The 15,866-nt window shown below is 43.6% G+C and overlaps 2 protein-coding genes across 2 annotated transcripts; both read right to left on the reverse strand.

The window, feature by feature from the left end:
• Positions 1–1,213: 1,213 nt before the first annotated feature.
• Positions 1,214–2,462, reverse strand: LOC136472421 (peroxidase 47-like). Its single transcript, XM_066470130.1, has one exon. The coding sequence runs from the start codon at positions 2,401–2,403 to the stop codon at positions 1,429–1,431; it is 975 nt and encodes a 324-aa protein (XP_066326227.1). The 5' UTR covers positions 2,404–2,462; the 3' UTR covers positions 1,214–1,428.
• Positions 2,463–8,248: 5,786 nt separating this feature from the next.
• Positions 8,249–14,722, reverse strand: LOC136472422 (GDSL esterase/lipase At1g71691-like). The gene is made up of 3 exons (XM_066470131.1): positions 14,325–14,722; positions 9,210–9,334; positions 8,249–9,127 (listed from the first exon to the last, which is right to left on the reverse strand). Exons 1-3 carry the CDS (start codon positions 14,566–14,568, stop codon positions 8,396–8,398), a joined length of 1,101 nt encoding a protein of 366 aa, XP_066326228.1. The 5' UTR covers positions 14,569–14,722; the 3' UTR covers positions 8,249–8,395.
• Positions 14,723–15,866: the final 1,144 nt, after the last annotated feature.

Here is a 15,866-nt window from a genome sequence, read left to right on the forward strand (position 1 = left end):
AGAAACATGGACCAAATAAGGGTATGATCTTGTTCCCCTCCCTAATTTACCCTAGTACATTTAAAACTTTGGTCTAATTTGCTTCATAAGTAGCTCAAGCACCATAGAAGAGAGAGAAAAACAAAACTCTAATTACTCACTAACCAACCATTAAAACTTCAAAAAAAAGTGTGGAATACCATTTTCTTACCTTCTACAACCTCTCCACCAAAGGATTTGAGACCAAAACTTCCCCCCCTTAGTAGAGCAATTTTTGGGAGGTGCCCAAGGCCTTCCCACCTTTCTTTCACAGGTTAGAGTGAGTGACCCGAGGTGAAAGAAGGTGCTGCTGTTGTTTTATATGTGGGTCATTTGTAGGGGCGGCTGGTGATTTAGCCGCTTCTACAAATCGGAGCTATTTATACGGAAGCATTTGTAGGAGCGGCTCAATCACCAGCTGCCCCTACAAATACCAACTCCGGGGGCGGCTGGTGAGTGAGCCGCCCCTACAAATCAGACCCATTTGTAGGGGCGGCTCGTATCACCCGCCGCCCCTGCTGTTCCATTTGTAGGGGCGGCTGGTGTCGGAGCACCCGAGCACAGCACTGTAGGGGCGGCTCCATCACCAGCCGCCCCTACAAAAAATTCGACCCGTTGCTAAAAATCATTTTTACGTAGTGCTCCATTCTGGTGTTGAAGGAATTTAAGCCTGCATTTATTCCTATGGAATTTCTCTAGCCAATGTTCTTTCGGAGGATATACTAGATTTCGCTCCTAGATTTCGCTCCCTTTCTCTTGCTGCCTTTTCAGTATAGTTTTCAAGCTCCAGCACAGGCGGTGGGCGATCGAAGAAAGAATATGGATAAATTTTTCTTTGAGGTACTATCATTTCTTACAGGTAGTTTTGTGTCAAATTGTTCTTTTTTTTACCGGGAAGATCTTAAATATCTTACCAAAGATTTTTTGTAATAAGCCATACTAAATGGATGGCACATTTCATCTAAAATATAGCCATAATTGATTAATCAAGAGTTCTTATATATTTTTTTGGCAAGATGTAATCAAGAAGTTATACAATTGAAAGATTAAATAATAGGTCATTTTTAAAATAATTGTTCGATCTTATACATAAGGCCTCATTTTGAATTTTGCACCGGGCCACCAAAATGCTAGGGACAGCCATGCTATCCAATGATAAGAACAGGCTTTTTTCACACAAGCAGGGACTCCAGATTCTACTTACTTCAATTATTTGTTACAGTACACAGTATAGTGTATCCTTGCATTATTATTTGCTTCAAGAGCTTCATTCTTAGTTCCTATCTTGGTATGCATGGGCACTCGTATATCATACACCAGTGCCATGCATCATGCTTGTTTTACTTTTACAAGCCACACATACTTTGCTGACACAGCAGCCACACGTATACCAGTAGTTGCTTGCATTGCCTAGGAATTGATGACCCTGCACGTGTGCCTGATCTCACCCTGGTTGCCTGCCTTGAGGTCGAGCTGCCCCATCTTGAGCATCCCCTGCTGGAACGCGTAGAAGAAGTAGGCCTGGTTCATGGCGAACATGTTGACGATGCCCTTGGTCTCCGGCGACTCGAACAGCGTCTGGTCGGAGCTGAGCAGCCCCCGCCGCATCTGCAGCTCCCGGTAGTAGACGGTGTCGAACCTGGTGCTGGTCCGGTCGAACGGCGCGGTGCCGGCGTCCCCGTTGGAGGTGCAGGTGGCGCTGAGCGACGACCCCAGCGTGGCGTCCAGCGTGTCCGTCTCGGTGAGCCGGGCCTTGAAGTTGGCGCAGTGCGCGATGCCCAGCGTGTGGCCGCCGGAGAGCGCCACCAGGTCCTGCACCGTGAACCCGTGCGAGCCGAAGAGATTGATGAGCGACGTCGTGTTGAAGAAGGGCGGCGGGAGCGCCGTGAAGGTGTCGGAGTCCAGCGATCGCGTCCCGTCGCGCCGCCCCAGGGGCACACCGTAGTAGGGGCCCCACGCCAGGAGCACGGCGTCCCGCGCCGCCAGCGTCAGGATGTCAGCGCAGGAGACGACGCCGGGGCACTGCGACTCCAGCACCTCCTTGATGCGGTCGATCACCTCGAAGCCACGCAGGCTCTTGTTCGCCGGCGCGTCTTTCTCCGCCGTGTTGCCGTCCGTCGAGTCGATCAGCACCGACGCGTCGCAGCCCTGCACGAAGCAGTCGTGGAAGTGCAGCCTCAGGAGGCTGCCGGCGAGGGTGGGGTCCTTCGTGAGAGCGTCGTAGACGACGCTGCGCACCATCATCTCCGCGAACGGGCAGCTCATGCTGTAGTAGTCCATGCTGAGAGCCGCGACGCCGCCGGGGCCAGCCAGCAGACCGGCGGCCACCTGCACGAGGACGAGGAGCCGGACAAGGTTCTTGGCCGCACTCATCTTCGCCATCATTGAGCACCTCGATCGAGTGACAAGAGAGGCCGGCCGGAGGAAGGAGAAGAAGACGAGTGAGTGAGTGAGCACTTGCTGTGTGGAGAGTACGTGCACCGGGAGCAGCTATTTATAATGCGCCAACCAATGCAATCAGTGCATGCATCAGGAGTTCAATCAGGACTACTATTGCTTTAACTAATATTATTGTCATATATAGAGTATATTCTTGAATCGAATACGCAACGTGGTTTTCTATACATATATGTAATCATTCTACAATATCACGTACTGGTGGTGTCTCTAGCTAGTGCTATAGTGAGTGCAGTACATGGATGAAACCCAAAACATGCATGGCCACTAGGAGATCCATCATCCATTCGAGCTCTGCTCGACCCATGATTTTCCACCGGGGGTTTTTCCCAGTTTAACAGGGTCTCTCTCGCGTGGAGCTGCAAAGGGATTACGACGTGCCCGTCGTCTACGGAGCCTTGGATGGTTTCGATGATCTCTTCAAGGACGCGATCTTAGAATCTAGGTGTAGTTGTAGGATCTGTTTGTGTACTTGATGTGTGCGTGGGTGTGAGTGTGTGTGGTGTTGGTGTGTGTATCTGGTCATGAACAGATACTACAGTTGTACCTAGATAAGAGAGACGCAAAAAAAAAAAATCATCCATATGTTGCCAAGAATGGCCTACTACTTGGCTACTTCTTCTTCCTGTAGTCAAAAAGAACTGCACACCACTCACCCAACAGTGCCCTATGGCGTCATGCAACTCAAGCATAACAATTCTGAAGAATAGTCTCCACACTGCCACTGCTAGCCGATCTGCTACTGCTAGGCAGAGAGCCAGAGACACAGGACACGACGAACAACTGCAACATGTATGCGTATCAGTCTCGGATGAACAGTGATCGAGTTGCATGCATGCATATGCATGCTTGGCCAACTGGGCAATACAAAATTGAGGCCACTTTCTGCAGAAACATATATGGTGCGTGGTAACGCATGATTGGGTTATTGTTGCCGGTTCATTCCATCTGCGGCCGTCGCCACCGAATTTTTTTTTTTTTGTTTTTCAGCCCTTTTTTTTTTTGAAAGATTTTTACAAATACGACCCTGGTATCCTTTCAAAAAATAGACCTTGACCTCGACGCCGTGACAATTGACGCCGAGCTTACATGTCTCGACGCCAATTGCTTTGGCGCCGAGGTCCATGGTCATTTTTTACGTATCGTTGACGTGGCTGTTTGCGTGGCGCGGACGTGGCATGAGCTCGGCGTCATGGATCTTAGCATGAGCTCGGCGCCAATTACTATGGCGCCGAGCTATGGAAATTGATAAATTTTAATTTTTACCTTGACTTGGATATTGAGAAATGTGGCTAACTCTAGATTTTTTACAGTGACTTGTTGTTTGATCATTTAAAACAGTCTAGAAATACTTAAGATAAAAAATGATCTAGGGTTTATGTTCATGAACTAGACTAAAAATGCTTCTAAGTGTTGGATCAATAGTTAACTCCTTTTTTCATGATATTGTTTTGACCAGGGTAAAACTATAGTTTCTTTTTCTAGATATGAAGTTTGACCTTTAATAGAAGTTGTAGTTTGAGTTGAGTACAACAAAATTTGCTTTTGGATTTAGCCACGGTAAAAATTTGTAACATGGCCGAATTGTGACGCTGTTTTGGCCCCTCTAAATCTTTCTAATTCCCTTATCGCCTGTAGTGAATTGACATGTTTGCGACATTTTATCTTTCAAATTTGTATAGCAACTCAATTTGATACCGTACATCGAGTTTGAATACTCTCTGAGGACATGACAACAAAGCAAGTCTCGTCAAGTTTGGACTTAGCCACGGTAAAAAAATCAAACTTAGCCACGGTCATAAATTCTAGATTTAGCCATATTTCCACGTGTTTACAGGTCATGACGTGCTTACAGGTGAGGTGTGTTGCGTCCGTGCTTGCATGCCTACACATGCACGTACAGTTCATTGTATTCACCGATGCATCTCCGGTTAGCAATGCAATAGACGCATAGAGCCGAGCCCTGCATCGTCCCGCCATACTGCAGGAGCCGAGCTCTGTACCGTGTCTCCCGAACGTGCTGTAGTTTCATTTGGTCAGGCACATTTTTTATCTTAAGTATTTCTAGATTGTTTTAAGTGATTAAACAGCAAGTCACTGCAAAAACTCTAGTGTTAGCCACATTTCTCAATATCCAACCTGGACAACATCCATGAGTTCTTTTCTGCCATCTCGTGTCTCAACCATCTAGAGTCCTTGTCAGTGCGACTCCATAAGAACATGGATGGTCTGTTTCCTTCTCTAGATGACACAATTGCTCGGCCGCCAAAGACCCTTAGTTATTGCTTTAAGCTGCACGGGCATATACGCATACTACCATCATGCGGTTGGATCAAGGAGTTTGTCAACGTCCAAGACTTGGACCTTGAGGTAACCTTACAGGAACAACATGACATGCAGGTCATCCTGGATCATTTAGTACATCGTACCAATGAGCCCATGAAACGTCTCTGTATCAAGCCAGTTCAAGATGATGCGCTCCGTATAGGCATTAATGATGAGCGGAAGTTCGTTGGGTTACGACTTGAGGTCCTTGAAATTGTTTGCACCACAAACTTAGAGGTAACTATTGGAAATATACAAATTTAGAAGATAAAATGTCGCAAACATGTCAATTCACTACTGGCGATAAGGGAATTAGAAAGATTTAGAGGAGCCAAAACAACGTCACAATTCAGCCATGTTAAAGACTGATTTAGGTTTAGGTCATAAAGCAAAGTTTGTTGTATTCAACTCAAACTATAACTTCTATTAAAGGTCAAACTTCATATTTAGAAAAGATACTATAGTTTTACCCTGGTCAAAACAACATCATGAAAAAGGAGTTAACTATTGATCCAACACATAGAAGCATTTTTAGGCTAGTTCATGAACATAAACCCTAGATCATTTTTTATTTTAAGTATTTCTAGACTGTTTTAAGTGATCAAACAACAAGTCACTGTAAAAAATCTAGAGTTAGCCACATTTCTCAATATCCAAGTCATGGTAAAAATTAAAATTTATCAATTTCCATAGCTCGACGCCAAGATCCACGACGCCGAGCTCATGCCACGTCCGCACCACGCAAGCAGCTACGTCAAGTACACGAAGAAAATGACCATGGACCTCGACGCCAAAGCAATTGGCGCCGAGACGTGTAAGCTCGGCGCCAATTGTCACGGCGCCGAGGTCAGGGTCTATTTTTTGAAAGGATACTGTCAGAGGCGTATCTATGAAAATCTTTAAAAAAAAAGACTGAAAAACAAAAAAATTCGGCCATCGGTAGCGTGAATGGGTCACTCTCCATTTGGTAGCTAACATGCCAGCCGCCATGACCATGACAGTTCACTAACAAGCTACAAGAATGCATGTGAGAGTGAGATAGTGAAAGAGAAATCCTCTTCAGATATATCTCTATATACTCTGGTGCAGTGCTGGTGCGTGAATGGAAAGATGGTGCAGCAGCAACAAGCTAGCCGCCCTGCCAATGGCGGCATGCATGCACTAAGTGTCTGAGTGTGAGTGTGAGATCGAGAGCACCAGAGCTTGGGAGTTGACATTGCCTTGCTGTTCACCGCAAGCACTGCACACACGCGTGCTGGAAGTCCGGCCGTGAACCTGCGCCTGCGTCACCTACCATTTGCTCCATTTGTATATACGTTTCTACGAGAGAAGCTGAGATATCTTTCGCAAAAAAAAAAAAGAGAGGCTGAGATATATAGCGAGGATGCACGAGCGAGCCAGAGGCCGGGGATCGAGCTGCTGCAGTGGAGCAAGATAAGTGGAAGGGACGTCAATTTCAGTCCACCAGCTCTCTTCTCTGCATGGTGGTTTAGTCACTAGCTAGGATAGATGATGGATAGATCATATATTATTAGCACTAGCTAGCTAGTGATCCAGGTGCATGATGGATTGTACATACTGACAATAAAAATCTGCAACTTGTTGTGAGTTATCCTCAGTTAGGTTGTCGATTGATTAGTTTGACTCTCTGTGTACAACCATTGTAGCTAGATATCTTACTGCACTTGTGCAGAAATGGTGCTTCTTGTTGACTTGCACAGATTTTATTTTCTATTCTTTGCAGAAATACTCAATCCTTTATTTTTTAGAAAAGGACATGCATGTCACTCTAGTAATTTAACACAGATGATTAGCCATATCTCTAGATAGTTATATATTATAGTGATTCCGTTTCGTTTGGTTCACTAACTTAACTTAATGAGAAATAATGGTGCAACATTCCCTAGTTGACCATTTGTTAATTAACCGCACGCCCCATGCACGCATGCGGCCAATGGGTGCCCAGAGTGAGTGGGCTAGCTAGCTTATGGTTCCACTAGCTATCCCAAGCCATAAGGTATAATGAAATATATTCTGTGACACAAATTTTGAATCCTACATTGACATGTTTTTTTACAGAGATATAATAAATTGCTTGTGATGATGAAAATTCTTCTTGTTATTGAAATAACCAAAATATGTTCCAACCCCAAGCACCCTCACCTTGTAACACAACAGCTACTACATTCACTAAAAAAATCTTGACATCCTAACATACAAATTTTGTCAAAAAAAAACTTTTGGAGAAAGTGACGCCCACATGAGCCAGGGCATGCGCCAAAATTAAGCTCGGTAATAACAAAAGCATGTGCATGCATCCACTGGTTTGGGGTGTTTAATTTGGATCCCCTCACTAAAAAATGGTTCCTGGTTTTAGATGCCAAATAGGCGGTTAAACTTCAAATGATCATAATAGACTAATACTCCCTTCTCTGTCCTCAAATATAAGTTTTGAAATATTGAAAATTTGTTCCAAATTATAAGGTATTATGGGTGAATTATGTACTCCAAAACACCAATCGCATGCATGCATACCTACCATTAGTGTGTACGACCATGTTCAAAATATGTTAGTCCACTTTAGCTATTGAGGCTCCAAACAGAAGGCCTAAAATGTTTTCTAAAGTTTAGATCACCTCACAAAAACTTTAAACCGCAAAGTGCGCTAAAGTGGTCTAAAGTTTTAGTACTCAACTTTAACAACTAAACTTTAGATGAGAGAATCAAAACAGGCTCTTAAGCACAAAATCTCTCTACAGTCAAGAGAGAGTTACATACATCATTTGTCTTACCTCATAATTTGTCCTAAAATTCCTGTGATACCTTGTATGTCAGGATGGAGGGAGAGTAATAGCTAGGGGCTACTAATTGGTGGTTAGAACCCATTCAAAAAAGAAGTTTATGATTAGCCTAGCTATTTTTTGATGGCAAACTAATTTTTAGCCCGATGATCCAAACGTGACATATGCATCACTTAATTGACGATGATTCCCCAAATGGCTTCAAAAAGGTAACAACTAATCAATAGGGACAACCAATATCATTTCATATCTCCAATCTCTGGTACCATGTATAATACGAAAAATAAACACAGAAAACTTATACGCAGTACAAAGCATATATGGATTGAAGTAACAAATAATTAACCACTACATGGTTTGTGGTTGGAGGTTTGTAGCACAAAAGCTGATACAATTCACCTAACAAACATGGCTTCTCTCTTTGTCAGCTGTTGGTGTTGGCTCTAGTGATGGCCGGCTCATGCATGGTGCGCATGTAAGCTCTGTATGTGTGCATGCATGGTCCAGCATCCGCGTACGATTTTAAATCTGGATCACTAGTCCATGATTTGGATTAGTTTATTACATACGTACATGCATGATTGAAACAAACAAACTCAACACACTAGAGCGAAGGAATCATAGATCTACAGGACGTACAGTTCATCTTCATCACACCATGCGTTTATTAGCAGGATTTTATTCCTACATTGGGTAATATCACAAATTTAGTTTGTTCTATATATAATAAGGACTAAGGACTTAAGGAGCAGACCACGAAGTTATACTACTACGTCAGCTCCGATCATCCCTTCTCAGAGGCCGGCGAGCTGCCGGACGTTGACGGGGGAGACGACGTCCGCGCCACCATGGAACGCCAGCCTGGCAATGATGACGTTGACGGCCGCCGTGGGGTGGTAGGCATCCCAGAACACATAGCGCTCCCTGTCGTCGCACGGCGGCATGAAGGGCAAGCAAGTGACCTGCCCACGGTTCCTGCCGATGCCGCAGCAGCCGCGGTCGACGACGCTGAACCCGAACGCAGCCGGGTCGCCGAGGATGGCCCTGAAAATCCGGAAGTTGTCGAGGTACGTGAGCCGGGCACCAGGGAGACCACCACCAGCAGCGCCGCCGCCGGCGTTGAGGCCGTCGAGCAATGCCCGCACGTTGGCGTTGAAGGGCAGCACGAGGTCGTCCACCTCCTGCGAGCACCGCCCCGCGACGCTCTGCGCCAGCACGCTCGGGATGCACCCCATCGACCCCACGCCGGCCACCACGAACCTCCGGCCGCCGGCGTTGTACAGTCTGGTGAGCTGCGCGGCGAGCTGCCGGGCCAGGAGGTCGGCGAACTGCTGCGGGCTGTACCGGCGCCGCGTGTCGTAGTTGGGCATCAGGTAGTTGTTGAGGTAGTCGTTGCTGCCCATCCCCACGAACAGGATGGAACGTGACACCAAGTCCGTTGCCGCTGATGCGCCCACTGCGCTGGTGATCTGTGCCACTGTTGACTCGAAGTTCTGGATCTGCTGGTTGAATGGGATCCTTCCAACCTGCATTATTGCAATTTGTGAAGTTGTGTTGTTTGGTCATTTGTTGGTTATGAACACATGCATGGCTGCCATGGTTGCTTACAAAGTTGCCGCCACTGTCGTCGAGGATCCCGGCGGCGGCAGAGGCGTAGTTGGTGCCCTGCAGGACTTGCTGCACGGATGAGGCTTCCGAGTAGGGTGGCACTAGGGGTAGCCCAAGCAGCTCAGCTGCAAAATTAAACATAGAACACAATGACACTTTATTGAGCAATAGTGCAGTCATAAAAAGAAATAGTGCAATGATCTTAAACAACACTGAGATTGTGAACGTGAACCAACTATTCGATTTGCTTGTCAGATTAATTGAAGTCAACATGGTTCGGCAGGAACTTGTGTCCTAGCTTAGTTAGATTACTAATATTATAGGTGATAAATCAACTCCTTGTCATTTTATTTAACTGAAGTCCATTTGACCCCTTGAACTTGTTGCTAGTCTAACCCTATCAACTCAAAACCACAAACGCTTACATCATTCAACTTTCAAAACCAGACAAACTAAACCCACAAAGCTAAAAGTGGTTTTAACGGTGTGTTGAGTCACTAATTAAAAAACAAATCTGATAAACACTATATAAGGTTTCTAAACCATGAAAGTATCTTAAAAAAATCCTAGATATATTAGGACAATAGATACTAAAAAAATATTTGGAGCCTGTTAAGTTATCTCTTGAAGATTCCAGAAATTGGATTAAGCTTTAGAAAAATAGAAAATGTAAAAAAAAAAGGAATAATCTCAAAACTTTCTAATTAATGTGTAAACACATTTTGAAAACTTTCCACAACAAAATCATTAGATGCAACCAACATGAATGCAACAGAGAGTAATGCTGGTAGCATTCATGCTAGTTGCATCTCATATTTTTGTTGTGAAAAGTTTGCAAAACGTGTTTATACTTAAGTAGAATGTTTCAAGATATTTCTAGATTCTCTCTAGATATTTCTTCATTTTCTAGAGCTCAATTCTATTTCTTGAAGCTTCGATAGATAATTTCATGAGCTCAATTCTATTGTCCCTTTTTTGAAAGTTGGGGATGTAAGGTTTATGGTTTTTGAGTTGAGGGTGGTTTTCCAGTGACAAGTTTGGAGGTAGGTCAAATGGATTTCACCTTTTATTTTCATCATGCTAATTTAAAATTAAGTCACCGGATATTAAATTGCTTTAGGTTTGAAATAATTCTATGTCCAAATAAACTTTTTTATGTAATTGTTCAAAATCATTTGCCAATTTTTAAATTAAACATTGGCTTGTATTTTTCAAAATACTTTGTTCACTTTTATTTATTATATATTAACCCATAGGATAACCCTTCACTTCTATAAGAAAGAGAACAACTTCAAAGTAAACCATGGCTACCTTGAAAAAATTACTCATATGCATATATGGGTTTTCAAAATTGAAAAGTGTGTTCTCAAGATAATGGAATTCTATATATAGTTTACTTCAAATGTGTAAAACAGATTTTGGTTACAGAATCTCCATAGAAAAAGCGAGAGGTAAAAATGTTATTAAGCAAATTTCCTGAAGTTCAGCCTTGGTCATGTCACAACATCAAGCGCCACACTTTCATCTAGAAACCACTCTAAATTCAACGCAAGGTCGGGAACTGATATCTGAGAGTAGAAAATGAAATATGTGTGTGTTTTGGTAGTTGAGGGTAAAAATGATTTCTGTGCAGAAAAGTAAGCACATTTTTCTGCAACAAAAAAATTAGATGCAACCAGCATGAATGCAATATAGAGTAATGTTGGTTGCATTCATGCTAGTTGCATCTCATGTTTTTGTTGTGAAAAGTTTTGAAAATGTGTTTATACTTCAATCAGAATGTTTCAAGACCATTCTAGATTTTTCTAGATATTTCTTCATTTTCTAGAGCTCAATTCAATTTTTGGAAGCTTTCATAGATAATTTCATGAGCTCTATATATTGTTTGGGTGTTTCTTGTAATATACCTCTAGGATTTTTCTTGGGTTTTTTTTGCAAGATTGAAGATCTTTTTTGTGGTTTAAAACCTTATCTAGTGTTTATAAAGGGTCTATTTTTTAATTAGAAAGAACAACATGACTCAAAATTACTTTAAACTAGTTTAGGGGGTCATTTGTCCCTTTTTTTAAGTTGAGGGATGTAAGATTTATGGTTTTTGAGTTGAGGGTGGGCCAGATGGACTTCATCACATTTTATGTTAATCATGCTAATTTTAAATTAATTCAGTGCATATTAAATTGATTTAGGTTTAAAATAATTCTGTGTGCACATAAACTTTTTCTGTAATTGTTCAAAGTCATTTGCTAATTTTTAAATTAAACATTGGCCTGTAATTTTCAAAATACTTTGTCTTTTATTTATTATATATTGACCACTAAGAGTAACCCTCCACTTCTAAAAGAAAGAGAACATTTTCAAAGTAAACCATGCCTACTTTGAAAAATTATTTATATGCATATATGGGTTTTCCAAACTAAAACATTGTGTTCTCAAGAGAATGGAGTTATATACAGTTTACTTCAAATGTATAAAATAGATTTAGGTTACAGAATCTCCATAGACCAAGCCATTTTCCCAAAGTTTTTTAAATTTTAGGCCCTGTTTGGTTGAGCTGTGGCTGTGGGAAAAAGCTGCTGTGGGCTGTGAGCTGTGGAAAAGCTGCTGTGAGCTGTAGAAAAGCTGAAAGCTGTTTGGTTAAACAAGTATAAAATATACCTTTTATCTTTATCTCTCTTGAAACAACTATGGAAGAGCTTTTTATTCCACTAATTTCGAAAAGCAGAAAGCCAAAAGCCAAAAGCAGGGTCAAACCAGCTTTCAAAAATGAACTACGGAAAAGCAGCTGCTTCTGAAAAAGCACCCTCCAAAAGCAGCCCCTTTGGTTGGGCTTTTGGCTTTTGGGGCCAAAAGCCAAAGCCAAAAGCCCAACCAAACAGGGCCTTAATAACTATTTGAACCTTGATTGTGTCACAACATCAGCGCCACTTCATCTAGGAAACCACTCTAAATTCAACTCAAGGTCGGAACTGATATTTGAGAGTAGAAAATGAAATATGTGCAGTTTGTTAGTTGATGATAAAAATGATTACTGTACAGAAAAGTAAGCACATTTTTCTGCAGAAAATGTAATGTGCATGTGGTTTGGTAGTTGAGGTAAAAAATGATTTATACGTAAGATTAATCTCTTGCTTTACGCATTATATAAAATTAAACACCTTTTTTGCAGAAATTGGGGTTATCAACTCAAGGAGAAAATTGTCAGCACTGCAGTGATCATCAAGTCATTTAAAATTGATTGAATTCGGCGTAGTTTGGCATGACCTTTCTTGTCCAAGTTAGATTAGATACTCAGTAAACTTTGTGTCATTTCTACCCCTATTGCATAAACAAGTCATGCACGCATTCAACTACTGAACAAAAAATGAGTGACAAACACAAGAGGGCATTTCATCTGCACCAAGGATTCAGTGATCTGTCGAGATAGTTGTACGTTGTGTTCCATAAATAGAAGTGACTTGAATTATAGACTGCCTCCGTACTAGCAGCACTAGATTATTAATGCGATTTCTGATATTGTACTCTAGCAATCTGACAAAGAAGTCCTACTCTGTTGTTGTCAAAAAAAGAAGAAGAATTCCTACTCTGTGATTGTCAATTCAATGCTTGTTAATTCAATCTGACAAGAAGACTCCAGCTACACTGTTCATGTTTCTTGTTTTATTTTGGAGGTGGAACAACATTATCACTCGGCAGCATGGTACGTTAAGAACATGAGACCAACATTAGTGCAGAGGAATATTTATAAGCTAAATAATTTCATAAGTAAAATAAAGTATAAATGACGACTAAGAAAAGATAGTACGTAAAATAAAGTAAAAAAAATAATCATGCCAAATAAAACATTAATTCATTGTGTGATAAATTGATTTAGGTTGTAAACAATTCTATGTGCAACAAAACTTTTGTTAAAACTATTCAAAGTCATTTGCTAATTTGCAAATTTCTGAAACCATGCCTACTTTGAAAAAAAAGTATACTACATTAGCAATTATGAAAAAGCTTTATATCACTAGTAGAGAACAGACTTTCCGTTCAACACATTAGTCTCGGCTAGCTTTAGATCGGGACTAATGTGACCATTAGTCCTGGGTCCAAATTTCCTAGGCTTCAAAGGACCTTTAATCCCGATTGGTAACACCAACCCGGATTAAATGGTCTACATTAGTCCTGGTTGGTATTACCAACCTAGACTAAAGAGCCTTGACCTTTAGTCCCGGTTGGTAACACCAACCCGGACTAAAGATAGACCATTTAGTCATTGTTGGTGCTGCCAACCCAGACTAAAGGACCATTTAATCCGGTTGGTGTTACCAACCCGGACTAAAGGTTCTCCGATGGGCTAGTTCAAAAGAAAAGCATCCCTCTTAAGGTCACATGTGCTGTGTAAGTGGGGTAGAAAGGTACACGCGAGGCCATGCATGAGCTCTTGGGTTCGAATCCTGCGAGCTGCATGGGTGAAAAGTATTAATTTTTTTAGCCTAGGAGGACCTTTACTCTCGGTTGAGGCAACCGGGAAAGGCAGTTTCCAACCGGGACTGTTGCCCACTTCTCTACTGGTGGACGCATATATGGCATTAAAAAAACTAAAACAGTTTGTTCTCAACGGGATTGAATTTTAATTAGTAAACGCGATCGATAAATGGATATGATATACTTTACCCCAAATACTTATAAATATTTCCCAAATTTCAAAATTGTAAAAAACTACTTTAGCCTTGGTCTTGACGCTACATCAGCGTCATATTTTCACCCAAAATCTATCCTAAATTCGAGGGATGAAGTTTGAGCAGTGGGTTTTTAATACTAGTAGTTGAGAACAGAAAAAAGTGATTTCAGCGGAAAAAATTTACCAAGCTGTTAATTTTACCCATTTTATTTCAGAAACTAAGCACTTATGAGAATTGGTCGTCAGAAACATACAGCAGAATGCACACTGTTTTTAGTTTTTTTTTTTGTCCGAAAGAAATTAAGCAGAATTGACTTGTGTATGACGGCTGAGCTAGCCAGCAACAAGAAGCTCAGAAGGAAGGAATTCCCCAAAGAAGAACATATCCTAGACGAACGTGCATATATTAGCATACAAACACACGCACGCTGACGCACGTCCGTACGTACCGAGCTCGTCGACGATGGTGTAGCCGTTGCAGAAGCGGCCGGTGGGGCCGTCGGCGAAGTCGATGCCGTAGGGGAAGTAGTTGGCCTTGGCAAGCGACGCCAGGTTGTTGTTGTTGCCGCTGTCGATAAGCGAGTCCCCGAACACGAACAGCGCCGGCGCCCTCCCCACTCCGCCGGCCGCAGCGGTGACCGCGAGCACGGCGAGGAGCAGCAGCCGTAGCTGGAGGAGGCCGGCGGCGGCCATCGTCGGCCGTGTCAGATAGCTGAAAGCTGCAGCGCACTAGTGCTTGGTGGTGGCGGTCCAAAATGTGGACAATGGTTGCAGATCGAGGCTACTGACGGGCAGAGCTAGCAGCTAAGCCACTGGCTCGCGGCCATGCATGGGTGAACGAAGGTGAAGGGAAGAAGAGATGAATGGAGAGTTATGTGGCTCGGTGTGGCCCTCCTGCACGTTGGTTCACGCGGCCGGTCGTCGTCGTCGTACTCGTACGTGTCGTGGTGGTACGGTGTGGCCATGCATGCAGCGATGACTGATGAGCAGTAAATTTGTACGGTGGCGCACCGGCCACCTGCCGTGCACCGCTCACGCCACGGCGTTTTGGCCTGCGACTGCGACTGCGAGCGAGGCGACGCGACGCGCGGCGGGACCGGCCGGCCAGCGCGGCGCCGGAGAATCATGGCCGGCAGGGTGGGGCCGATGGATCGAAGTGATGGCCGTGCATGCATGCAGTTACTACTACTTGCTCTTGCGGCACAGCGGCGAAAGGAGGTGTACTGGCATGCAGGCATGCATGCATGATGTACTGCCAATGCCCGCCGTCGGCCCGTGTGTCGATCTGTTTGGAACGCAGGTGGCGGCAGCGCCGGCGTGCATGACCGTCTGCTACAACTATTTCGGGCGCGCACGCAGCCTGCATGCATGCATGCTGCCGTTCCAGTACAGGAGACGCAAGGTGATCGTGGCGAGCGGGCCCTGATGACCCGGCCGCTACTCCGACCTACCGGTGCAGATGTGCATCTCCTTTCGACTGTGCACCAAGAGCAAGTACTAGCGCAGCTCATCAATTCCGAACCGAGACTATACACGCGGGCCGGCCACCGACGGCGCGCGTTATATTGGCGCAGTGCTGGTGCGTTTCCTTTCGACTATTATATAGCTAGTGCTGGTACATTTCCTTTCGACTGTGCTGCAGGAGCTAAGTAGTCACTGCACGGCCATGACTCCATCGGCTCCACGCACCAGGCCATGTTTTCCGTCCGCTCCCCCGCGGAACCAGGAATTGTGTGTGTGTGTGTGTGTGTGTGTGGGGGGGGGGGGGGGGGGGGGGGGGGGGGGGGGGGGGGGGGGGGGCATGTATAAGACTAAACAAGTAAACTATACCAAACTGTATCACATATATAGTTGTAATGTATGTTTCACAAATCTTAACTGAAAGAGAAATTACATATCTATTATCCTAAATTTAGTTCTACGAGTACCGGTAAGAGCAGTTTGATTAAAAAATACTAGTAACTGTTATTTACTAGATAAAAGAATACCAC

The sequence above is a fragment of the Miscanthus floridulus genome, chromosome 8 (assembly GCF_019320115.1).
Source record: "Miscanthus floridulus cultivar M001 chromosome 8, ASM1932011v1, whole genome shotgun sequence".
Taxonomy (NCBI): Eukaryota; Viridiplantae; Streptophyta; class Magnoliopsida; order Poales; family Poaceae; genus Miscanthus; species Miscanthus floridulus.